Source organism: Salmo salar, chromosome ssa23 (genome assembly GCF_905237065.1).
Source record: "Salmo salar chromosome ssa23, Ssal_v3.1, whole genome shotgun sequence".
In the NCBI taxonomy this organism is placed as follows: Eukaryota; Metazoa; Chordata; class Actinopteri; order Salmoniformes; family Salmonidae; genus Salmo; species Salmo salar.
In genome coordinates this window covers 38,397,320-38,421,929 of record NC_059464.1, presented here as the reverse complement: position 1 = coordinate 38,421,929, position 24,610 = coordinate 38,397,320, and the positions used below count along the sequence as shown (strand labels likewise).

Here is a 24,610-nt window from a genome sequence, read left to right as displayed (position 1 = left end):
CCTCAAAAAGTTATACAATTAAACCATCGAGAGCATCTTGACTGGATGCATCGACGTTTGGTATGACAAATGAACAGACCTTGACCAATAGACTGTTCACTCTGCTACCAACAGGCAAACAGTACCGGAGCATCGGCTCTCGGACCAACAGGCTCTGAGACAGCTTCTACCCCCAAGCCATAAGACTGCTAAATAGTCAGACTGCTAAATAGTCAATTAATGGTAGCCGAACTATCGCTATCTTGCACTGACCCTACTCACACTCACAAGACTATATATACACACCATATACACACTCACAAGACTATATATACACACCATATACACACTCACTAGACTATATATACACACCATGTACACACTCACCCACACACACTACATTGACACTCCCACACAAAACCCACACACATTCACTACATACGCACAAACACACATAACACACACACGCATACCGACACAACACAAACACACATACATTCACATTACACATGCACATCCACTTTCACAGTCATCATATGCTGCTGCTACTCTGTCCTTATTTTACTCGTATTATTATCTCTTCTGATGCCTAGTCACTTTACTCTGCCTTCATATGCATACAGTATCTACCTCAAATACCTCGTACCTCTGCACATTGATCTAGTACTGGTACTCCCTGTATATAGTTCCCCATTGATCTGGTACTGGTACTCCCTGTATATAGTTCCACAGTGATCTGATACTGGTACTCCCTGTATATAGCTCCACATTGATCTGGTAATGGTACTCCCTATATATAGCTCAACATTGATCTGGTACTGGTTCTCCCTGTGTGTAGCTCCACATAGATCTGGTACTCCCTGTATATAGCTCCACAGTGATCTGGTACTGGTACTTCCTGTATATAGCTCCACATTGTTCTGGTACTGGTACTCCCTGTATATAGCTCCACATTGTTCTGGTACTGGTACTCCCTGTACATAGCTCCACATAGATCTGGTACTGGTACTCCCTGTATATAGCTCCACATTGATCTGGTACTGGTACTTCCTGTATATAGCTCCACATAGATCTGGTACTGGTACTCCCTGTGTATAGCTCCACATTGATCTGGTACTGGTACTCTCTGTATATACCGTAGCTCCACATTGATCTGGTACAGATACTCCCTGTATATAGCTCCACATTGATCTGGCACTGGTGCTCTCTGTGCATAGCTCCACATTGATCTGGTACTGGAACTCCCTGTATATAGCTCCACATTGATCTGGAACTAGTTCTCCCTGTATATAGCTCCACATTGATCTGGTACTGGTACTCCCTGTATATAGCTCCACATTGATCTGGTACTGGAACTCCCTGTGTATAGCTCCACATTGATCTGGTACTGGTACTCCCTGTATATAGCTCAACATTGATCTGGTACTGGTACTCCCTGTATATAGCTCCACATTGATCTGGTACTGGTACTCTCTGAATATAGCTCCACATTGATCTGGTACTGGTACTCACCCTATGTAACTCCACATTGATCTGGTACTGGTACTCTCTGTATATAGCTCCACATTGATCTGGTACTGGTAATCCCTGTATATAGCTCCACATTGATCTGGCACTGGTAGTCCCTGTATATAGCTCCACATTGATCTGGTACAGGTACTCCCTATATATAGCTCCACATTGATCTGGTACTGGTACTCCCTGTATATAGCTCCACATTGATCTGGTACTGGTACTCCCTGTATATAGCTCCACATTGATCTGGTACTGGTACTCCCTCTATATAGCTCCACATTGATCTGGTACTGGTACTCCCTGTATATAGCTCCACATTGATCTAGTACAGGTACTACCAGTATATAGCTCCATATTATTCTGGTACTGGTACTCCCTGTATATAGCTCAACATTGATCTGGTACTGGTATTCTCCCTGTGTGTAGCTCCACATAGATCTGGTACTGGTACTCCCTGTATATAGCTCCACATTGATCTGGTACTGGTACTCACCGTATGTAACTCCACATTGATCTGGTACTGGTACTCTCTGTATATAGCTCCACATTGATCTGGTACTGGTAGTCCCTGTATATAGCTCCACATTGATCTGGCACTGGTACTCCCTGTATATAGCTCCACATTGATCTGGTACTGGTACTCCCTATATATAGCTCCACATTGATCTGGTACTGGTACTCCCTGTATATAGCTCCACATTGATCTGGTACTGGTACTCCCTGTATATAGCTCCACATTGATCTGGTACTGGTACTCCCTCTATATAGCTCCACATTGATCTGGTACTGGTACTCCCTGTATATAGCTCCACATTGATCTAGTACAGGTACTACCAGTATATAGCTCCACATTATTCTGGTACTGGTACTCCCTGTATATAGCTCAACATTGATCTGGTACTGGTTCTCCCTGTGTGTAGCTCCACATAGATCTGGTACTGGTACTCCCTGTATATAGCTCCACAGTGATCTGGTACTGGTACTTCCTGTATATAGCTCCACATTGTTCTGGTACTGGTACTCCCTGTATATAGCTCCACATTGTTCTGGTACTGGAACTCCCTGTATATAGCTCCACATTGATCTGGTACTGGTACTCCCTGTATATAGCTCCACATAGATCTGGTACTGGTACTCCCTGTATATAGCTCCACAATGATCTGGTACTGGTACTCCCTGTATATAGTTCCACAGTGATCTGATACTGGTACTCCCTGTATATAGCTCCACATTGATCTGGTAAAGGTACTCCCTATATATAGCTCAACATTGATCTGGTACTGGTTCTCCCTGTGTGTAGCTCCACATAGATCTGGTACTCCCTGTATATAGCTCCACAGTGATCTGGTACTGGTACTTCCTGTATATAGCTCCACATTGTTCTGGTACTGGTACTCCCTGTATATAGCTCCACATTGTTCTGGTACTGGTACTCCCTGTACATAGCTCCACATAGATCTGGTACTGGTACTCCCTGTATATAGCTCCACATTGATATGGTACTGGTACTCCCTGTATATAGCTCCACATAGATCTGGTACTGGTACTCCCTGTGTATAGCTCCACATTGATCTGGTACTGCTACTCTCTGTATATACCGTAGCTCCACATTGATCTGGTACAGGTACTCCCTGTATATAGCTCCACATTGATCTGGCACTGGTGCTCTCTGTGCATAGCTCCACATTGATCTGGTACTGGAACTCCCTGTATATAGCTCCACATTGATCTGGAACTAGTTCTCCCTGTATATAGCTCCACATTGATCTGGTACTGGTACTCCCTGTATATAGCTCCACATTGATCTGGTACTGGAACTCCCTGTGTATAGCTCCACATTGATCTGGTACTGGTACTCCCTGTATATAGCTCCACATTGATCTGGTACTGGTACTCACCGTATGTAACTCCACATTGATCTGGTACTGGTACTCTCTGAATATAGCTCCACATTGATCTGGTACTGGTACTCACCGTATGTAACTCCACATTGATCTGGTACTGGTACTCCCTGTATGTAGCTCCACATTGATCTGGTACTGGTACTCCCTGTATATAGCTCCACATTGATCTGGCACTGGTAGTCCCTGTATATAGCTCCACATTGATCTGGTACAGGTACTCCCTATATATAGCTCCACATTGATCTGGTACTGGTACTCCCTGTATATAGCTCCACATAGATCTGGTACTGGTACTCCCTGTATATAGCTCCACATTGATCTGGTACTGGTACTCCCTCTATATAGCTCCACATTGATCTGGTACTGGTACTCCCTGTATATAGCTCCACATTGATCTAGTACAGGTACTACCAGTATATAGCTCCATATTATTCTGGTACTGGTACTCCCTGTATATAGCTCAACATTGATCTGGTACTGGTTCTCCCTGTGTGTAGCTCCACATAGATCTGGTACTGGTACTCCCTGTATATAGCTCCACAGTGATCTGGTACTGGTACTTCCTGTATATAGCTCCACATTGTTCTGGTACTGGTACTCCCTGTATATAGCTCCACATTGTTCTGGTACTGGAACTCCCTGTATATAGCTCCACATTGATCTGGTACTGGTACTCCCTGTATATAGCTCCACATAGATCTGGTACTGGTACTCCCTGTATATAGCTCCACAATGATCTGGTACTGGTACTCCCTGTATATAGCTCCACATTGATCTGGTACTGGTACTCCCTGTATACAGCTCCACATTGATCTGGTACTGGTACTCCCTGTATATAGCTCCACATTGATATGGTACTGGTACTCCCTGTATATAGCTCCACATAGATCTGGTACTGGTACTCCCTGTGTATAGCTCCACATTGATCTGGTACTGCTACTCTCTGTATATACCGTAGCTCCACATTGATCTGGTACAGGTACTCCCTGTATATAGCTCCACGTTGATCTGGCACTGGTGCTCTCTGTGCATAGCTCCACATTGATCTGGTACTGGAACTCCCTGTATATAGCTCCACATTGATCTGGAAATAGTTCTCCCTGTATATAGCTCCACATTGATCTGGTACTGGTACTCTCTGAATATAGCTCCACATTGATCTGGTACTGGTACTCACCGTATGTAACTCCACATTGATCTGGTACTGGTACTCTCTGTATATAGCTCCAAATTGATCTGGTACTGGTAATCCCTGTATATAGCTCCACATTGATCTGGCACTGGTAGTCCCTGTATATAGCTCCACATTGATCTGGTACAGGTACTCCCTATATATAGCTCCACATTGATCTGGTACTGGTACTCCCTGTATATAGCTCCACATAGATCTGGTACTGGTATTCCCTGTATATAGCTCCACATTGATCTGGTACTGGTACTCCCTGTATATAGCTCCACATAGATCTGGTACTGGTACTCCGTGTATATAGCTCCACATAGATCTGGTACTGGTACTCCCTGTATATAGCTCCACATTGATCTGGTACTGGTACTCCCTGTATATAGCTCCACATTGATCTGGTACTGATACTCCCTGTATATAGCTCCACATTGATCTGGTACTGGTACTCGCTGTATATAGCTCCACATTGATTTGGTACTGGTAATCCCTGTATATATCTCCACATTGATTTGGTACTGGTAGTCCCTGTATATAGCTCCACATTGATCTGGTACTGGTACTCCCTGTATATAGCTCCACGTTGATAAGGTACTGGTACTCCCTGTATATAGCTCCATATTGATATGGTACTGGTACTCCCTGTATATAGCTCCACATAGATCTGGTGCTGGTACTCCCTGTATAGAGCTCCACAGTGATCTGGTACTGGTACTCCGTGTATATAGCTCCACATTGATCTGGTACTGGTACTCCCTGTATATAGCTCAACAGTGATCTGGTACTGGTACTCCCTGTATATAGCTCCACATTGATCTGGTACAGATTCTCCCTGTATATAGCTCTACATTGATCTGGTACTGGTACTCCCTGTATATAGCTCCACATTGATCTGGTACAGGTACTCCCTGTATATAGCTCCACATTGATCTGGTACTGGTACTCCCTGTATATAGCTCTACATTGATCTGGTACTGGTACTCCCTGTATATAGCTCAACAGTGATCTGGTACTGGTACTCCCTGTATATAGCTCCACATTGATCTGGTACAGGTACTCCCTGTATATAGCTCCACATTGATCTAGTACTGGTACTCCCAGTATATAGCTCCACATTGATCTGGTACTCGTATTCCCTGTATATAGCTCCACATTGATCTGGTACTGGTAATCCCTGTATATAGCTCCACATTGATTTGGTACTGGTAGTCCTTGTATATAGCTCCACTTTGAACTGGTACTGGTACTCCCTGTATATAGCTCCACATTGATCTGGTACTGGTACTCCCTGTATATAGCTCCACATTGATCTGGTACTGGTTCTCCCTGTATATAGCTCCACATTGATCTGGTACTGGTTCTCACTGTATATAGCTCCACATTGATAAGGTACTGGTACTCCCTGTATATAGCTCCATATTGATATGGTACTGGTACTCCCTGTATATAGCTCCACATAGATCTGGTGCTGGTACTCCCTGTATAGAGCTCCACAGTGATCTGGTACTGGTACTCTCTGTATATAGCTCCACATTGATCTGGTACTGGTACTCCCTGTATATCGCTCCACAGTGATCTGGTACTGGTACTCCCTGTTTATAGCTCCACATTGATCTGGTACAGATTCTCCCTGTATATAGCTCTAAATTGATCTGGTACTGGTACTCCCTGTATATAGCTCCACATTGATCTGGTACAGGTACTCCCTGTATATAGCTCCACATTGATCTAGTACTGGTAATCCCTGTATATAGCTCTACATTGATCTGGTACTGGTACTCCCTGTATATAGCTCCACATAGATCTGGTACTGGTACTCCGTGTACATAGCTCCACATTGATCTGGTACTGGTACTCCCTGTATATAGCTCCTCATTGATCTGGTACTGATACTCCCTGTATATAGCTCCACGTTGATCTAGTACTGGTACTCCCTGTATATAGCTCCACATTGATCTGGTACTGGTACTCCCTGTATATAGCTCCACATTGATCTGGTACTGGTACTCCCTGTATATAGCTCCACATTGATCTAGTACTGGTACTCCCTGTATATAGCTCCACATTGATCTGGTACTGGTACTCCCTGTATATAGCTCCACATTGATCTAGTACTGGTACTCCCTGTCTATAGCACCACATTGATCTGGTACTGGTACTCCGTGTATATAGCTCCACATTGATCTGGTACTGGTACTCCCTGTCTATAGCTCCACATTGATCTGGTACTGGTACTCCCTCTATATAGCTCCACATTAATCTAGTATTGGTACTCCCTGTATATAGCTCCACAGTGATCTGGTACTGGTACTTCCTGTATATAGCTCCACATTGTTCTGGTACTGGTACTCCCTGTATATAGCTCCACATTGTTCTGGTACTGGAACTCCCTGTATATAGCTCCACATTGATCTGGTACTGGTACTCCCTGTATATAGCTCCACATTGATCTGGTACTGGTACTCCCTGTATACAGCTCCACATTGATCTGGTACTGGTACTCCCTGTATATAGCTCCACATTGATCTGGTACTGGTACTCCCTGTATATAGCTCCACATTGATCTGGTACTGGTACTCCCTGTATACAGCTCCACATTGATCTGGTACTGGTACTCCCTGTATATAGCTCCACATTGATATGGTACTGGTACTCCCTGTATATAGCTCCACATAGATCTGGTACTGGTACTCCCTGTGTATAGCTCCACATTGATCTGGTACTGCTACTCTCTGTATATACCGTAGCTCCACATTGATCTGGTACAGGTACTCCCTGTATATAGCTCCACGTTGATCTGGCACTGGTGCTCTCTGTGCATAGCTCCACATTGATCTGGTACTGGAACTCCCTGTATATAGCTCCACATTGATCTGGAACTAGTTCTCCCTGTATATAGCTCCACATTGATCTGGTACTGGTACTCTCTGAATATAGCTCCACATTGATCTGGAAATAGTTCGCCCTGTATATAGCTCCACATTGATCTGGTACTGGTACTCTCTGAATATAGCTCCACATTGATCTGGAACTAGTTCTCCCTGTATATAGCTCCACATTGATCTGGTACTGGAACTCCCTGTATATAGCTCCACATTGATCTGGAAATAGTTCTCCCTGTATATAGCTCCACATTGATCTGGTACTGGTACTCTCTGAATATAGCTCCACATTGATCTGGTACTGGTACTCACCGTATGTAACTCCACATTGATCTGGTACTGGTACTCTCTGTATATAGCTCCAAATTGATCTGGTACTGGTAATCCCTGTATATAGCTCCACATTGATCTGGCACTGGTAGTCCCTGTATATAGCTCCACATTGATCTGGTACAGGTACTCCCTATATATAGCTCCACATTGATCTGGTACTGGTACTCCCTGTATATAGCTCCACATTGATCTAGTACTGGTACTCCCTGTATATAGCTCCACATTGATCTGGTACTGATATTCCCTGTATATAGCTCCACATTGATCTGGTACTGGTACTCCCTGTATAGAGCTCCACAGTGATCTGGTACTGGTACTCCCTGTATATAGCTCCACATTGATCTGGTACTGGTACTCCCTGTATATAGCTCAACAGTGATCTGGTACTGGTACTCCCTGTATAGAGCTCCACAGTGATCTGGTACTGGTACTCCCTGTATATAGCTCCACATTGATCTGGTACTGGTACTCCCTGTATATAGCTCAACATTGATCTGGTACTGGTACTCCCTGTTTATAGCTCCACATTGATCTGGTACAGATTCTCCCTGTATATAGCTCTACATTGATCTGGTACTGGTACTCCCTGTATATAGCTCCACATTGATCTGGTACAGGTACTCCCTGTATATAGCTCCACATTGATCTGGTACTGGTACTCCCTGTATATAGCTCTACATTGATCTGGTACTGGTACTCCCTGTATATAGCTCCACATTGATCTGGTACAGGTACTCCCTGTATATAGCTCCACATTGATCTAGTACTGGTACTCCCAGTATATAGCTCCACATTGATCTGGTACTCGTATTCCCTGTATATAGCTCCACATTGATCTGGTACTGGTAATCCCTGTATATAGCTCCACATTGATTTGGTACTGGTAGTCCTTGTATATAGCTCCACTTTGAACTGGTACTGGTACTCCGTGTATATAGCTCCACATTGATCTGGTACTGGTACTCCCTGTATATAGCTCCACATTGATCTGGTACTGGTTCTCCCTGTATATAGCTCCACATTGATCTGGTACTGGTTCTCACTGTATATAGCTCCACATTGATAAGGTACTGGTACTCCCTGTATATAGCTCCATATTGATATGGTACTGGTACTCCCTGTATATAGCTCCACATAGATCTGGTGCTGGTACTCCCTGTATAGAGCTCCACAGTGATCTGGTACTGGTACTCTCTGTATATAGCTCCACATTGATCTGGTACTGGTACTCCCTGTATATCGCTCCACAGTGATCTGGTACTGGTACTCCCCTGTTTATAGCTCCACATTGATCTGGTACAGATTCTCCCTGTATATAGCTCCACATTGATCTGGTACTGGTACTCCCTGTATATAGCTCCACATTGATCTGGTACAGGTACTCCCTGTATATAGCTCCACATTGATCTAGTACTGGTACTCCCTGTATATAGCTCCACATTGATCTGGTACTGATATTCCCTGTATATAGCTCCACATAGATCTGGTACTGGTACTCCGTGTACATAGCTCCACATTGATCTGGTATTGGTACTCCCTGTATATAGCTCCACATTGATCTGGTACTGGTACTCCCTGTATATAGCTCCACATTGATCTAGTACTGGTACTCCCTGTCTATAGCACCACATTGATCTGGTACTGGTACTCCGTGTATATAGCTCCACATTGATCTGGTACTGGTACTCCCTGTATATAGCTCCACATTGATCTGGTACTGGTACTCCCTGTATATAGCTCCACATAGATCTGGTACTGGTACTCCCTGTATATAGCTCCACATTGATATAGTACTGGTACTCCCTTTATATAGCTCCACATTGATCTGGTACTGATACTCCCTGTATATAGCTCCACGTTGATCTGGTACTCCCTGTATATAGCTCCATTCTTGTGGGTTGAATTTTATTCCTCTTGTGTTACTATTTCATTTTTAAACTATGCATTGTCGGGAACGGCTCGTAATCAAGCATTTCACGGTAAAGTCTACACCAGTTGTATTCAGCATGTGACATACAATTGGATTTGATTTGACAGACACAGGGTAGGCTGTCATTGTAAAAATGATTTGTCCTTAACTGACTTGCTTAGTTAAATAAAGGTTAAATTAAAAAATAACAAAAATAAATAAACAGACACACACACACACACACACACACACACACACACACAATCACTGTTTTAGGGTCCCAATCAAAAACTGATAGTATTGACATGTGGGAGTTTTAGGCTGTGTATCTATTAGAGGATATTCCCACCGACAAGCAATTATGCCACAAAATTATGTTGAAGCTCTCACAATTATCTGCTCTCCCTATCCCTTCTTACCCAGTTTAAAGCAATACTGATTTAATAACACCAAAACATGCCACTGAGAAACCCATAGCAGAAAATGAGCTTACACCTCCCTCTGCTGTTTATTCAGTAATATGACCCCACTCTGAAAACAGAAAAATACTTTCAACAGCAGAATCCATTGCCAGCAGTGGTGATAGAACAATCTTCAGCAGGAATGAGCCTGTGTGCTTTAAACTGACAGCTGGGAAGATGATGTTTCATTGTGATTTGTGCACAAAGTGTTATTTATCTGGGTATTGTGTCTGAGTACTTCAGTGCAGCACAAAGTGTGTATATTTCAAATATTTTAATATTACATTTCAAGACATTAGTCTGGAGAGGCAGAAGACAAATTTAAGTTATTCATTAACATGACTGTGAAGTGCAATGATTATATTGTATTTTATTTCATTGTATTATATTGTATTATTTTAATGATTACTTCATTGGCAAAGTGGGCAAACTTAGACAGGAAATGCCAACAACGAACAGCGAGCCATCGTATTCATGCTTAAAAAAAACAAATAATGAAAGAAAAGCATTGCAATTTTTAATTTTGTAAAGTTAATGTCAGAGCGATGGAAAAATTATTGTTATCGATCAATAATGACAAATCTCCTGGCATTGACAACTTAGATGGAAAGCTACTGAGGATGGTAGCTGACTTTATAGCCACTCCTATCTGACATATCTTTAATCTGAGCCTAGAGGAAAGTCTTTGTCCTCAGGCCTGGAGGGAAGCCAAAGTAATTCCGCTACCCAAGAGTAGCAAAGCGGCCTTTACTGGTTCTAACAGCAGATCTATAAGCTTGCTGCCAGCTCTTACAAAATTGTTGGCTTTTTTATTTATTTAACCAAATATAATGCTATTTCTCTGTAAACAAAGTAACAACAGACTTTCAGCATGCTTATAGAGAAGGGCACTCAACATGCACTGCACCTACACAAATGACTGATGATTGTAAGAAAGAAATTGATAATAAGAAGTTTGTGGGAGCTGTACTGTTAGATTTCAGTGCAGCCTTTGATATTATTCACCATAACCTGTTGTTAAAAAATCACATGTGTTATGGCTTTTCAACTGCCATATCATGGATTCAGAGCTATCTATCTAATATAACTCAAAGGGTTCTTTAATGGAAGCTTCTCTAATGTCAAACATGTAAAGTGTGGTGTACCACAGGGCAGCTCTATAGGCCCTCTACTCGTTTATATATTTACCAATGACCTGCCACTGGCATTAACCAAAGCATGTGTGTCCATGTATGCTGATGATTCAACCATATACGCATCAGCAATCACAGCTAAAGATGGGGAGAGGTCTGTCTGTAATAAAGAAATGCTCTGCTTTTTTGACCCCACACTCCAAAAAGCAAGTTCTGCAGTCTCTAGTTTTGTCTAATCTTGATTATTGTCCAGTCATGTGGTCCAGTGCTGCAAGGAAAGACCTAGTTAAGCTGCAGCTGGCCCAGAACAGAGAGGCACGTCTTGCTCTTCATTGTAATCAGAGGGCTGATATAAATACTATGTATGCTTGTCTCTCTTGGCTAAGAGTTGATGAGAGACTGACTGCATGACTTCTTCTTTTTATAAGAAACATGAATGTGTTGAAAATCCCAAATTGTTTGCATAGTATACTTACTCACAGCTCTAACACATACACACTTACCACACCAGACATGCCAACAGGGGTCTTTACACAGTCCCCAAATCCAGAACAAATTCAATAAAGTGTACAATGTTATATAGAGCCATTATTGCATGGAACTCCGTTTCATCTCATATTGCTCAAATAAACAGCAACGCTGGTTTAAAAAAACAGAAAAAGCAACACCTCACGGCACAACACCTCTCCCCTATTTGACCTAGATAGTTTGTGTTTATGCATTGATATGTAGACTATGTGTGCCTTTAACTTTTTTTTATATAGTTCTGTCCTTGAGCTATTCTTGTCTATTAATGTTCTGTGTTGTTTCATGTTTTGTGTGGACACCAGGAAGAGTAGCTGCTGCTTTTGCAACAGCTAATGGGGATCCTAATAAAACACCAAATACCCCAAAATTATATTGTATTATATTAAATTATATTTTCTTGTATTATATTGTATTGTGTTATATTGTATTATATTGTTGTCATAAGCATCTTCTTATTTATTTAAAGAAAGACACTATAAACAAAATAAACAAACAAACGACGAGTGTCCCAACGGGTACACAGACTAAACAGGAAACAACCACCCACAAACACAAGAGAAAACTAACCCACTTAAATATGGCCTCCAATTAGAGGCAACGACAACCAGCTGCCTAGAAAAAAACAAAAAACAAAACCCCCGAAACACACTAAACTAACACCCCCTGCCACGCCCTGACCAAACTACAATAACAAACAACCCCTTTTACTGGTCAGGACGTGACAACTGCAGTGTATTATATTGTATTATTTTTTTATTGTATTTTATTTTATTCCATTGTATTTTATTGCATTGTATTTGATTATATTGTATTGTATTCACTTAGGATTGAGAAGCAGTAGAAGTATGGACAATTAAGGTTTCCAAATTATTTCAAACATCTTTCTTCTGGCCAAAAACACATATAGGGGTGGGCAATTCCAGTCCTTGAGCGCCTGATTAGTGTCACAGTTTTTCCGCAGCCACAGCTAACACACCTGATTCCGATAATCACCAAATCATGATCTTCAGTTCAGAATGCAATTTTGGCACGTAACTAAATAGTTCAGCCCTCCAGTTCGTTGCTATAAAAATGCTATTGTAGTAGAGTTAAAATGGTTATTCCAGCAAACTTCAAATTATTAGAATAGTACACAACGCAGAACAGAACAATCAGGTTGAGGGTCAGTGGCCAAAAGCCCGCGAACAGGAATGTTCCAAGTTCAGACAGAAGGGGGGAGTCAGATCGCCAGGAACTTTACTTTTGGTTTCTAATTTTAATTGTTGCGCTACTGGTGATGCCTGTTGATGTTAGGTAGGCAGCTACAGTAGCTGAATGATGTTAACATCTTCAGGTTTTGTTTCATTAAATGTATTTTATTTTATCTGGGTGCTTACGTCACCTACTAACACCCTGGTACTACCCATAGATCCCGCTCTCCTCAGTCTGAGAAAACACTGAGAGAGAAAGGTACGGGTTGCAGATTACTCCTTTGTAGAAGTCCGTAACGTGAAATAAATAAACGTCCCAAGGTTAATGCTGTAGATATTGTTATAAGGGGATGTGAGACTATCGAAACACGTAACTTTCAGAGTTTTATTGTTGTTATTAATATAGTTACAGAGTGCTAAAAGTGTTGCTAGCTAGTATGACTTTCTTTCTGTGATGCAGACGGCTAGCTGAGCTGCCGACTAGTGATGGTGTTGCATTATGGGGGATGTAGTTTTGCCCTCTAAGGCGATTTTATGTTGTAACTTGTTTGTGTTGCAGTGGTTTTGTACATGAGTTGTTGTATTTTGCTACTATCAACACTGAAAGCACCTAGCAATGTATTGGGGATGTGAGACAGGATATGTGTTTTACCTTTCTTCATGCTCCTGTGTAGAACAACTTGTCAGGTGGTGCATTGGAGACTGATGTGTTCCTGTCCTGTCTTTTCATAATACTATTGCAGGTATTGTTCTATTGTCTAAGAATTAAGATTATACATTCTTTGTATTAAGGACTGGTTATTATTTTATACTATACATTATGGCTTTATGAGTGTGATTGTGAGAGTCTGAGAAAACACTGAGAGAGAAAGATCGACATAAAAGCCTAAAAGACAGCCGTGGTGTCGCTCTTCATTTCTTGGTTCTCCTGTGGTGCATAAGAAACCCGCTACAGATTGGTGCCGTGACGATATGGCCTAAAAACTTGACAGATTTTCTGAGGAGGTAACATTTTTTTTGCGCTAGCTTCAGGTTGTGTTCCTTAAGGCGGGAGAACACCATTTCGAGACGGTCCAGGGCTTCCTGCTCAGTCTTCCCGAAAACCAGGAGATCATCCAAGTAGCACAGGAGGGACAAGTAGTTCTGGTCGCCGAAGATCGAGGTCATCATTCTGGCGAATGTTGCTGGGCTGTTACATAACCCCTGAGCCATTCTGTTGTACTCAAATAAACCCGTGGGTGTTGTGCACGCTGTGTACTTGCGGTCATCTTCATGTATGGGGATGTTGTAGAATCCCGAAGTCAAATCCATAGTACTGAAGAAGCAGTTCCCCCCCAAAGCAGCGAGAGCATCGGCTTGATGGGGCAATGGGTATGCATCTTTCTCTGTCCTCTGGTTCAACCATCTGAAATCAGTGCAAATTCTCAACTCTCCTGACGGCTTCCAAACCAGGACAAGGGGGAGGCCCACTCACTACTGGACTTTCGGATGATGCCCCGCTCCTCCATTTCCTCCAGCGTCTGTCTCAGTTTCTGGTAGTCGGATGGAGAGACCCTCCTGTACGGCAGCCGGAAAGGCTTTTCATCTTTGAGTCGGATACGGTGGATGACGTTCTTCGCTTCTCCACAGTCAAGTCGGTCCCTGGAGAAGATGCCTTCATACTGAGCAATAAGGTCCACTAGTTTTCCTTTCCACATGTCAGACACTTCACAGGACTCTATGTCAACTTCTTTTAAGCCCAACTCTTCCAACTTTTGTAGATACTCTTTCTTTGCCCTTTTTCCACCAAATGAACATCCTTCCCCAGCTTGGGTGACATTCTGAAGGGCAGACTGGACCTTACTGGGGTTCTCAGCATGGCTGGCATAGAGCTCTAGGTCTTCTAGGGCTAGGCATGGGTGCACATCGGCCAACTTGGTGTTACGGCGGAGAATAATAGGGTGGTCCAACATGTTGATCACTTTCATGGGGACCCACTTGTCACCCCTCAAAGGACATACAGTGCGTCCTACTAGGACATTTCTTGGTGCAGATCGTGCTGTAGTGGCCTCTATGACTACAGTACTACCGACTGATAGCGGTACCTTTTCTTTCAGTTTTCCCCAGACCAAATGTTCATGTTGAGGCATGAGAGTCACACTCTGCTTGAGCATTACAGTTCCCACTTTGTCTGGTATTTTGTCACCGTGCCAACGGTTCACGTTGGCTAGCATGCTGAGTAAAAGTCCATGTGAATCTCCTTTGGCAGGTTTGGAGAGGCTGTCCCAATACCACTTTGTTTTCTTAACCTGTTGCATTATGTGTTTTATGGCGTTCGATCCAACTATCATGTCATCTGTCTGTCCAGGTACAACTAAAACAGACACTGCCATCTTGCAATCTAAAAGATCAATGTTCAAGTCATATTCATACTTAGGCTGTGCCTGGTTGCCCCCACAGCCTACAAGAACTACTTGAGTTGGCTTTCTAGACTCTGGTTTTATCACATTACATCTCAGAAGTGTGTCTTCAGCTGACTCACTTAACGTGCAGGTCATAGACCCACTATCTATCAGAGCTTGAAGTTCTACAATTTCTTGCACCATTACTGGAACATAGAAAAGACTGTCATTACTCTCTATTTTTGGATAAATCACCTCGGTTTTCATTGTGTTTCCAGTCCTTATATCTGTAGTGTTCTGTGGAGGTGTAACATGTTCGCCCACACCGCCCCCCTCTTGGTGTGAGCATGTTAGTTTAAAGCGGGGCCAGGGGGAGCCTCGGCGGTTGCCTCTCCAACTTGTTTTCTTGCTGGACATTCAAAGCCTCTGTGGCCTGTCCTGTGACACTTGAAACATAACCCCTCCTTAAAGCAGTGCGACTGAGTTGAATGGTCTGAGGCCTTACAAATTCTACAGGGACCAGCAGCAGTATTAGTTTGTGGCGTTCTGGCTGAAGTTCTCCTTTGATTTTGTTCCTGGGTTGACAGGAGCTTTTCCAGGAGAGAAATCACTTTGTTCAATGGAGCCTGATCGCTGTTAGTGGGCGTGGCTGAATTATTTTGACCGACTGCTTGTTGTTGAGTCATACACCAAGCGTCGGGGGTCATCACAACTTCTACCTTGGCAGTACTTTGCTCCCTGTGTCTGGCTGATTGTTTGTCTCGGTGATGGCTGTCAATCATTGCCTGCAAATCTCCAACGGTCCAATTTTCAATAGGCCTGCACCTAAGAGCGGCATACAGTGCCGGATCAGGGCAGTGCTTAACAAACATCATGGTCACCTCGTGACCTGGATCATCCACTCTTTTTCCCTGTCTTTGCAAGCACTCATTGGCAAGGTCAATTGCTTTGTTCAGTCTAACCCAATAATCCAAGCAGCTCTCTGACTGTCTTGGTAAGGTTTCATAGAAGTATCCTAATGGGATTGTTGATGAGATTGCCTCTCCAAAGTGCTGCCTCAAGATATTGTATATGGCTTCAGGATCTCTGCTTATGTTAACAAGGGGGTTTCCACGGAGCCCAATTCTGACTATGTCTTTAGCCCGCCCCATTAGTCTGTCCTGTATTTCTTGCCCTTGTTCTGATATACTGCATCCCTTCTTTTTCAAGTAAGCTTGCATAAGTTCTTGCCATTCAGTCACTGTGCACCGGTCTGTGCTATCACCCCGGAAGTGGGGTGGTTCTCTGACGTCTGACTTCAGAATTAGGTTGACCTTTGACCAATCAGGTATTTCTACTATTGGTTGGGGATGGGAAGTGCTTGGACCAGCCCCTGCTAGACTAGCGGCAACTTGATTACCTATTTCACTGCCCAGTTGTTTGACTAACTCTGCTAGGGCTTGCAATTGGGTTCGGTTCTCATTTTCACCCCCTATGGCCTTCTGGGACTCTTCACTGTCATCGTTGCCTGGTTGGCTACTGCTAACATGCTCTGGTTGGCTACTACTGACACTTGGCACTCTAGTGTCGACTGCTGGGTATCTAAGAGGACTGGCTCTAGCACTATGTTCCCCCATACTGGCCAACTGAGCCCCCCGCCCCACCCCAGTGGCCATACCTTGTGAACCTCTCACAGTAACACCAACCGGAGTAACATGTACATTGTTATCACCAACACCTGATATGTCTTCTCTCTCCTGTTCTGTAATCTCACACAACTGAGGCATATGCAACATATTGTCCAAAGTTAACCTTGCCCTCAAATGTTTTAAACGTGTGATGTCGATCCAGTTCTGTTTAGGGGTCCCCCGGCGATCTGCTGCAGCTGATCTGTTGATCCGGGTCACGGCACCAATCTGTAGCGGGTTTCTTATGCACCACAGGAGAACCAAGAAATGAAGAGCGACACCACGGCTGTCTTTTAGGCTTTTATGTCGATCTTTCTCTCTCAGTGTTTTCTCAGACTCTCACAATCACACTCATACATAAAGCCATAATGTATAGTATAAAATAATAACCAGTCCTTAATACAAAGAATGTATAATCTTAATTCTTAGACAATAGAACAATACCTGCAATAGTATTATGAAAAGACAGGACAGGAACACATCAGTCTCCAATGCACCACCTGACAAGTTGTTCTACACAGGAGCATGAAGAAAGGTAAAACACATATCCTGTCTCACATCCCCCATCAAGTAATCCTTCTGAAGATGACACAAGTAGAGAAGCAACGTCAGTGAGCAGTCTAGATGGCATCAGCAGTAGAAGTTCATCAGTCAGCGGCTCTGTATGCATAAGATCTACTAAGAAGAGAATGAGTAACCAGAGAGAGGTAGAGCGCAGAAACAGCCAGACATCTGAGCTCACTGATACAGTCCTGAGACCAAGTGAAGGCACTTTGAGAACTGGAAGAGTTGTGAAGCCTGTCAGAAGACTTTTAGAGTCAATGAGTCAAGTGATTGCTGAGCCGGACAAAAGAGAGCATCTAGCCGCCCTGATTCAAGCCTTATCAACTTTTGTTGAAGTGACAGTACCCCAGTGACACAGAAGCCAGAAGATAGATTAAGGAAATGAGAAATACTTTATTAGGGGGTCATAGGTTGTATGTATATGGGCATATTTCTACCTGGCAAAGTCTCTTTGCTGTCCTTCTGGACGACTCTTGGTCAAGGTTACCCCTGTGGAGGAAGAAGTCTTACCTTATGTCTTAAAGTTTGCTGAAATCAAGAAGGGGTGAGTGTAGTAGAGTTAAAATGGTTATTCCAGCAAAATTCAAATTATTAGAATAGTACACAACGCAGAACAGAACAATCAGGTTGAGGGTCAGTGGCCAAAAGCCCGCGAACAGGAATGTTCCAAGTTCAGACAGAAGGGGGGAGTCAGATCGCCAGGAACTTTACTTTTGGTTTCTAATTTTAATTGTTGCGCTACTGGTGATGCCTGTTGATGTTAGGTAGGCAGCTACAGTAGCTGAATGATGTTAACATCTTCAGGTTTTGTTTCATTAAATGTATTTTATTTTATCTGGGTGCTTACGTCACCTACTAACACCCTGGTACTACCCATAGATCCCGCTCTCCTCAGTCTGAGAAAACACTGAGAGAGAAAGGTACGGGTTGCAGATTACTCCTTTGTAGAAGTCCGTAACGTGAAATAAATAAACGTCCCAAGGTTAATGCTGTAGATATTGTTATAAGGGGATGTGAGACTATCGAAACACGTAACTTTCAGAGTTTTATTGTTGTTATTAATATAGTTACAGAGTGCTAAAAGTGTTGCTAGCTAGTATGACTTTCTTTCTGTGATGCAGACGGCTAGCTGAGCTGCCGACTAGTGATGGTGTTGCATTATGGGGGATGTAGTTTTGCCCTCTAAGGCGATTTTATGTTGTAACTTGTTTGTGTTGCAGTGGTTTTGTACATGAGTTGTTGTATTTTGCTACTATCAACACTGAAAGCACCTAGCAATGTATTGGGGATGTGAGACAGGATATGTGTTTTACCTTTCTTCATGCTCCTGTGTAGAACAACTTGTCAGGTGGTGCATTGGAGACTGATGTGTTCCTGTCCTGTCTTTTCATAATACTATTGCAGGTATTGTTCTATTGTCTAAGAATTAAGATTATACATTCTTTGTATTAAGGACTGGTTATTATTTTATACTATACATTATGGCTTTATGTATGAGTGTGATTGTGAGAGTCTGAGAAAACACTGAGAGAGAAAGATCGACATAAAAGCCTAAAAGACAGCCGTGGTGTCGCTCTTCATTTCTTGGTTCTCCTGTGGTGCATAAGAAACCCGCTACACTATACAATGTTTTGTAGCAATTATTAGACATAGGTTACAAAACTTCGTTCAAATAAAGTGTTCTACCAAAAAACCTGTAGCATTTTAGCCTACCTAACTTCCTTTACAATATGTCGAGCCTCCTTTAATTTGGCAAACCATGTTCCACCTTTAAAAAATCCCCACTGCGTTGTATCGCTCTGCCCCAGTCCTGTCACTGCGGGACTTCCACTGTTTTCAATTTGACTCATGAGAGAAATTTAGCCCATAGGAATTTTGATTTTTAAAGCATAAGAAACGTAATGCAAATCTTGTAAGGCACAATTTGCCGACCCAATACAGTAGGCCTCGACACCTAATTGCAATGGCCGTTTCCTACAGCAGTTGTTAGGACAACAACACGGGCAAGTTGGTAAAACTGCGTAACGTTATATGCTACGTTTTGTAGAAGCTGGCGACATTAAAGTTATTAATTAAGACTTCCAGAATACGGTATATTAGACCACTTTATTTTGTGCGGGCGATAATAACTGCAGTGTGATGCTACTGAATTGGTTGTTACACAGTAGCTTACTGTAAGAGGTAAACACGTCCAATGCATGCTGCTCTGAGTCTTTCAAGCTCTAGCCTATGACGCTCAGTCTGTCAATATGAACTTCGATCCTCCTTAACTTTGATGTCTCATTTCACAATTTAAGCAATTTACTAACGTTATATGTCGGTGTCGCTTTGTTGAGAGGAAATTTCTGTGCAATTTTGACAGGATGACGGAAAAAGCAGTGACGCCCATGCTTTTGCTTCATCCGTGCAGGGGACTAATCGATGAAAAGTTCAGTTTAATCGTCCAAAATTTGTCGCAAATTCAAGATATCACCTTGCATGCGCTGATCCACTCAGATGATGGCGACTACTGGGAGGCCTTTGGCCACTATGTTAGTGATGCTACAGGATTTGTAAATGGTAGGCTACTTGTATTTAATGTCACACATTTTCATTGAAGTTTGTTTGTACAGTTATCAATAATTTGAAGAGTTCAATTCATATTTAAAAATCTCTCACATAAACTACCCAAATATCTTTACAGTTGCCAATGATTCAAGTTTAGGAGGGACATATGATGGCGTGGAACCCATGGGACTGTTGTGGAGCATGAGACCAGTACCTGGCAGTAGAATTGGACTCAGGTAAACTGAAACTCCACCCTAAAAATAATACATTGATAAAGTTGTAATTTTGTAATCAAAGGTCACCAGTTGAATTATAAACAATGTCTTGTAATTTTAGGTTGAGGAAGAAGGAGGTCCACACTCCCATGGTAGTGCACATCTCTGTGTACAGTGGACACATGAGTCAGGGCTTCAGAGAGCAGGTGGCCCTGGCGAGTGTCGTCACAGAGCGCTGGTACATGGCCCCCGGAGTCCGCAGGGTCGACATCACAGAGGGAGGGGTCACAGGGACCCTATTCCTGCCACCAGGCATGTCATAGATTTTAGCAACATATACCTCACTTTCAATAATTACAATTAAAATCATCCAAAGATATGATTTAGATATGATTATCATAGGAGGAGTGCATATAGCCCAGGTCTGAACAGACCATGTTGTGTTGGAAGGACCCGGGCCCTTCCCTGCCCTGTTGGACCTGTGGGGTGGGGGTGGCGGTCTGGTGGAGTATCGCTCTGCCCTCCTGTCGTCGCATGGCTTTGTCTCTCTGGCCCTGGAGTACATGACACCCCGGACCTCTGGGGGCTCAACCTCTCATGTGGGGAACGAATACTTTGAGGTACCAGTATATGTTACTAGACCACTGCATTTTGGCTGATCTGCACTGTCATATTTAGTGTCATAGGTACCTCAAATGACAGTGATCAACTGATATATAACATATATTTTACTTTCACAAGGTGATATGCTCTGTATATGGTGTGTTCTTATTCAGGAAGGAAGCTGTAGGTAATTAAACCCACAAAGCTCATCCAAAGGTTCGTTCACCTTGTCTGTGCAACCAATCCCTTGCGCAACCTACACATTCAACTGTTATTTGTAGGAACTGACACTGGATTTTGTTCTTATCTTAATAGTGTGTTGTAAAATGTGTCATTGGGTTATGTATGTTGAAGTATGAACCTTAAAGAAAACGTGACTAGACAACTAGACCTATTTCCTACAATAAAAAAAGTATGAGAAATGTATGCACTCGTAAGTCGTTCTGGATAAGAGCGTCTGCTAAATTACTAAAATGTAACCTTCTCCCACTTTTATGGTACTTACATTAATATTTAATAAAGTTATTACTACAGTAATAAAGAAACAGAATATCCTGTGTCAAAATATGACTGCTGTGGTAACAATTTAAAATCAAGTTTTGTACGACAGTCTTAGTAAGTAGCCTTGCACGAGCCTTGGTTTGTGTGAGCCGGAACGACTCATGGGCCAGGAGCCTACTACATCTGTTTCTGTAGCATGATACACCCCCTTGACGGGACGCTAGTCTATCGCAGGGCCTTATCCCCAATCTATCTGCTTAATGCTGAGGGCCAAGCAGGGACGCATCGGGTCCCATTTTTACAGTCTTTGGTATGACTTGGCCGGGGATTGAACTCCCAACATTCCATTCTCAGGGCGGACACATTAACCACAGTTGTAGTTCAAATGAAATGTTCTATTTTTCACTCTAGGCTGCGTTCACCATTCTAAAACAGCACCCTCAGGTGTGTGGGGACAGGATAGCGATACTGGGCCTGTCCTTTGGGACCTCAGTGGCTTTGGGGATGGCCGTGTACTCCACTGTGATTCAGGTAGGAGAATGCTCATACCGCACTGGCAGAATAATAGTGGAGATGTGTGTATATATTTGTGTTTTTGTCTGTGTGTGTTTGTATTTCGGTGTCTTAAACTGTTGGTCCTCTCTCAGCCCAGGTGTTTGGTATGTGTGAGTGGCAGTCATGTCCAGCCGGTGAAAGGCTCACTCTCTGATGTCTTCGGCGAGATTAAGAAGTATGTGTATTATCACGTGTTTAAAGATGTGTATACATTTGTGCTTCCACTTTGATCCTCTAATAATAATTCAATATAACTTACTCGTCTGTGTGTTTAATTTCCTAGAAACGTCCGTAACACTCGCTATGATGAGGAGAATCGAGTGATCTGGCGGGATCTGCTCCTACCCATTCCAACTGATCCAACCAAGAAAGTGGATGTGGGTTTAACTCAAACTGGATTTTACCCTGATTTTAACCTATACCCTCATTGAACTCACTTTATAGCTGTTCTCCCTTGTCTGTTTGACTTTATAAGGAATGTAGCATTGTCTATCCCCATGGTTTACTGTTGTGTCCTGCTTAGGTGGGGCAGCTGAAATGTCCTGTTCTAATGATTGTGGGTGAAGATGACCAAAACTGGCCTGCCACTGAGTCAGCAGAGGACGTGAGTACATGTTTTAACAATGCTTGGATTGCTGCAGAAATATGTATTATTAAGTGGTTCTACTGTAATTTTTTACATTATGTTTTTGACACCCAATACTGATGTAGAACTGTTCTTGTGTTCTTGCCTTGTCAGATGAAGCAGATGATGGAGAAAGCAGGGAACAGTCACCTGCTGACAACTCTGTCCTACCCTGGAGCTGGTCACCTGATTGAACTGCCGTATAGTCCTCATATCCGTGCCAGCAACTTCATTGTGGCTGGGACAAAACAAAAGTGTAATTTAACGTTGGTTGTGTGTGTGGTGTGTTTGTGTCCTTGTTATTATCAGAGACAGTTTGACAGTATCTTATTTGCTGTTTTGGGGATGTGCTAATCGACAATACAAGATACATTATCACAGTGATATGGTTGCAATGACTCATTTGTCTGGTAATATGTGAAGAACTCTCGTCACACATTCTGTTTGTTTTGCCTGGAGATAGACAAATTACTCCCCGTTAATGTTTTACGAGGCAGTAAATACAATTGAAATCAAGTACATTACATACTGTCAGTCTGAATAGCAATTTAAAAGTAATGGCTGTTTCCATGACTGTTTCTAGCAAACATATAGAAATGGGTTGTGTGAAGCAATGGAATAATCACACTTGTTCTCTTTTTGTTTGATGCTTCCCCTCCTGATTTGATTGCAGTGGTGGTTCTTTGGGGAGGAGAGACAGCGCCACACGGTCACGCACAGGAAGACTCCTGGAAGAAGATCCTTTCTTTTCTGGAGGAGCACCTATATTGAAGCACAGACCTCACCGTTAAATCTGTGACCAGGCCAGAGAGACAGACATTTTATTAAAATTTTTGTAATTATGACTTATCTTAATTCTCATCAGAGATGTAAGGAAAAATAATTATGTTGACACAAGTGTGCGTGGGATTAAACCACATAACTCAACGAGCCGATGTCCTAATCCAAATGTCGTGTCATTCCTTTTCTCCTGGTTTTGGTGATCTACACGAGCCATAACGTTCAAGGATTGAGAAGATCTCTGAGTTAGTGCATTCTTACAAATGTTTCATACAGTCTTTCATTTCAATTAAATAGACCATATCACTGCTTTCTTTCCAGTTTTACTGCTGTCACAAGCAATATTGCATCTAAACCTGATAACTTTTACTACAGTGCATTTCTACTTTTACAAAGGCGCTATTACTAATAGTTTGTATAAAATGCCTGTCAAATTGTTATCCTTGAATAAAGGAAAGCGTTTGAAAATGTAAGAACTCACCCCATTCCTTTTTTTCATGGTCAATTTTTATCTGAATATCAAATCATTTCTGGATAACAGTTAAGTACCTTACTGTGATTGTTTTATATTAAAATGGTCAAAAGGAAACAGGTGCTATTCTCATTAACAAAATATCAAGAGGTTCTCGAGAGGTATCAATTCTCAAGCAACACTATTGTAATGTAAATTTACAAAATGATCACGTCTCGGGCACTACCTCAGGAGGTCACGCACTCGCCCTACAGTTGCCCCCCCTCCAAGCAGAGCATTGTAAACAGAATTCTCGTTCAGCCCAACACCTACAGTAATAAATGGTAATATCAGAGCAAAGTTTTTGAAACAACTGAAATATATAGACATTTTCCTAATATTTGAGACTTTTATTTGAAATTACAGTTACAGCTTTACAGCATGTTCCATTCTGAAATTGGAAAGTCCATTTGACCTGTCCATCCTGCCTAGCAGGGAGGCCAAAACTCCAACCCACCAAAGCAGGCTGAAATTTCAGACAGTCTTTTCATACCGTTCTTACACTAAAAGGACATTATCATCCTTTTCACAATTTCACAGTATTATTCCAACCTCATAGTGTGGAAATAAATATAAAACACAGGGAAATCATGCTTTTGACTGCACTGGGCCTTTAAGAAATGTGTTAGCATTAGCCTGTTTGCTCC

General features: G+C 42.5%; 2 protein-coding genes and 1 long non-coding RNA gene across 6 annotated transcripts; 2 read left to right on the top strand and 1 right to left on the bottom strand.

The window, feature by feature from the left end:
* Positions 1 to 13,695: 13,695 nt before the first annotated feature.
* On the top strand, positions 13,696 to 15,140 carry LOC123729815 (uncharacterized). Its single transcript, XR_006761471.1, has 2 exons — positions 13,696 to 13,757; positions 13,887 to 15,140. It is a non-coding gene; the product is annotated as an uncharacterized lncRNA (long non-coding RNA).
* On the bottom strand, positions 14,172 to 18,041 carry LOC106584555 (uncharacterized). The gene is made up of 2 exons (XM_014169984.2): positions 17,507 to 18,041; positions 14,172 to 17,373 (listed from the first exon to the last, which is right to left on the bottom strand). Exon 2 carries the CDS (start codon positions 15,810 to 15,812, stop codon positions 14,439 to 14,441), a length of 1,374 nt encoding a protein of 457 aa, XP_014025459.2. The 5' UTR covers positions 15,813 to 17,373; positions 17,507 to 18,041; the 3' UTR covers positions 14,172 to 14,438.
* On the top strand, positions 18,041 to 23,925 carry LOC106584569 (peroxisomal succinyl-coenzyme A thioesterase). 4 transcript variants are annotated; one of them, XM_045705964.1, is made up of 11 exons: positions 18,041 to 18,170; positions 19,989 to 20,185; positions 20,310 to 20,409; positions 20,510 to 20,700; positions 20,839 to 21,008; positions 21,904 to 22,023; positions 22,140 to 22,222; positions 22,331 to 22,424; positions 22,571 to 22,651; positions 22,787 to 22,928; positions 23,346 to 23,925. In XM_045705964.1, the coding sequence occupies exons 2-11, from the start codon at positions 19,990 to 19,992 to the stop codon at positions 23,441 to 23,443; spliced, it is 1,275 nt and encodes a 424-aa protein (XP_045561920.1). In that variant the 5' UTR covers positions 18,041 to 18,170; position 19,989; the 3' UTR covers positions 23,444 to 23,925. The 4 variants fall into 4 exon arrangements, with proteins under 4 accessions (XP_045561920.1, XP_014025481.1, XP_045561919.1 ...); XM_014170006.2 differs by lacking the exon at positions 18,041 to 18,170 and adding an exon at positions 18,530 to 18,546; XM_045705963.1 differs by lacking the exon at positions 18,041 to 18,170 and adding an exon at positions 18,962 to 19,030.
* Positions 23,926 to 24,610: the final 685 nt, after the last annotated feature.

What these genes read in the sequence shown, in the direction of transcription:
- LOC106584569 (XM_045705964.1), top strand. Translation starts at nt 19,990, where the DNA reads ATGACGGAAAAAGCAGTGACGCCCATGCTTTTGCTTCATCCGTGCAGG. An exon ending in TGCTACAGGATTTGTAAATG is followed by an intron (nt 20,186 to 20,309) that starts GTAGGCTACTTG and finishes ATATCTTTACAG; the next exon opens with TTGCCAATGATTCAAGTTTA. An exon ending in CCACTGAGTCAGCAGAGGAC is followed by an intron (nt 22,652 to 22,786) that starts GTGAGTACATGT and finishes TTGCCTTGTCAG; the next exon opens with ATGAAGCAGATGATGGAGAA.
- LOC106584555 (XM_014169984.2), bottom strand. Translation starts at nt 15,812, where the DNA reads ATGTCCAGCAAGAAAACAAGTTGGAGAGGCAACCGCCGAGGCTCCCCC.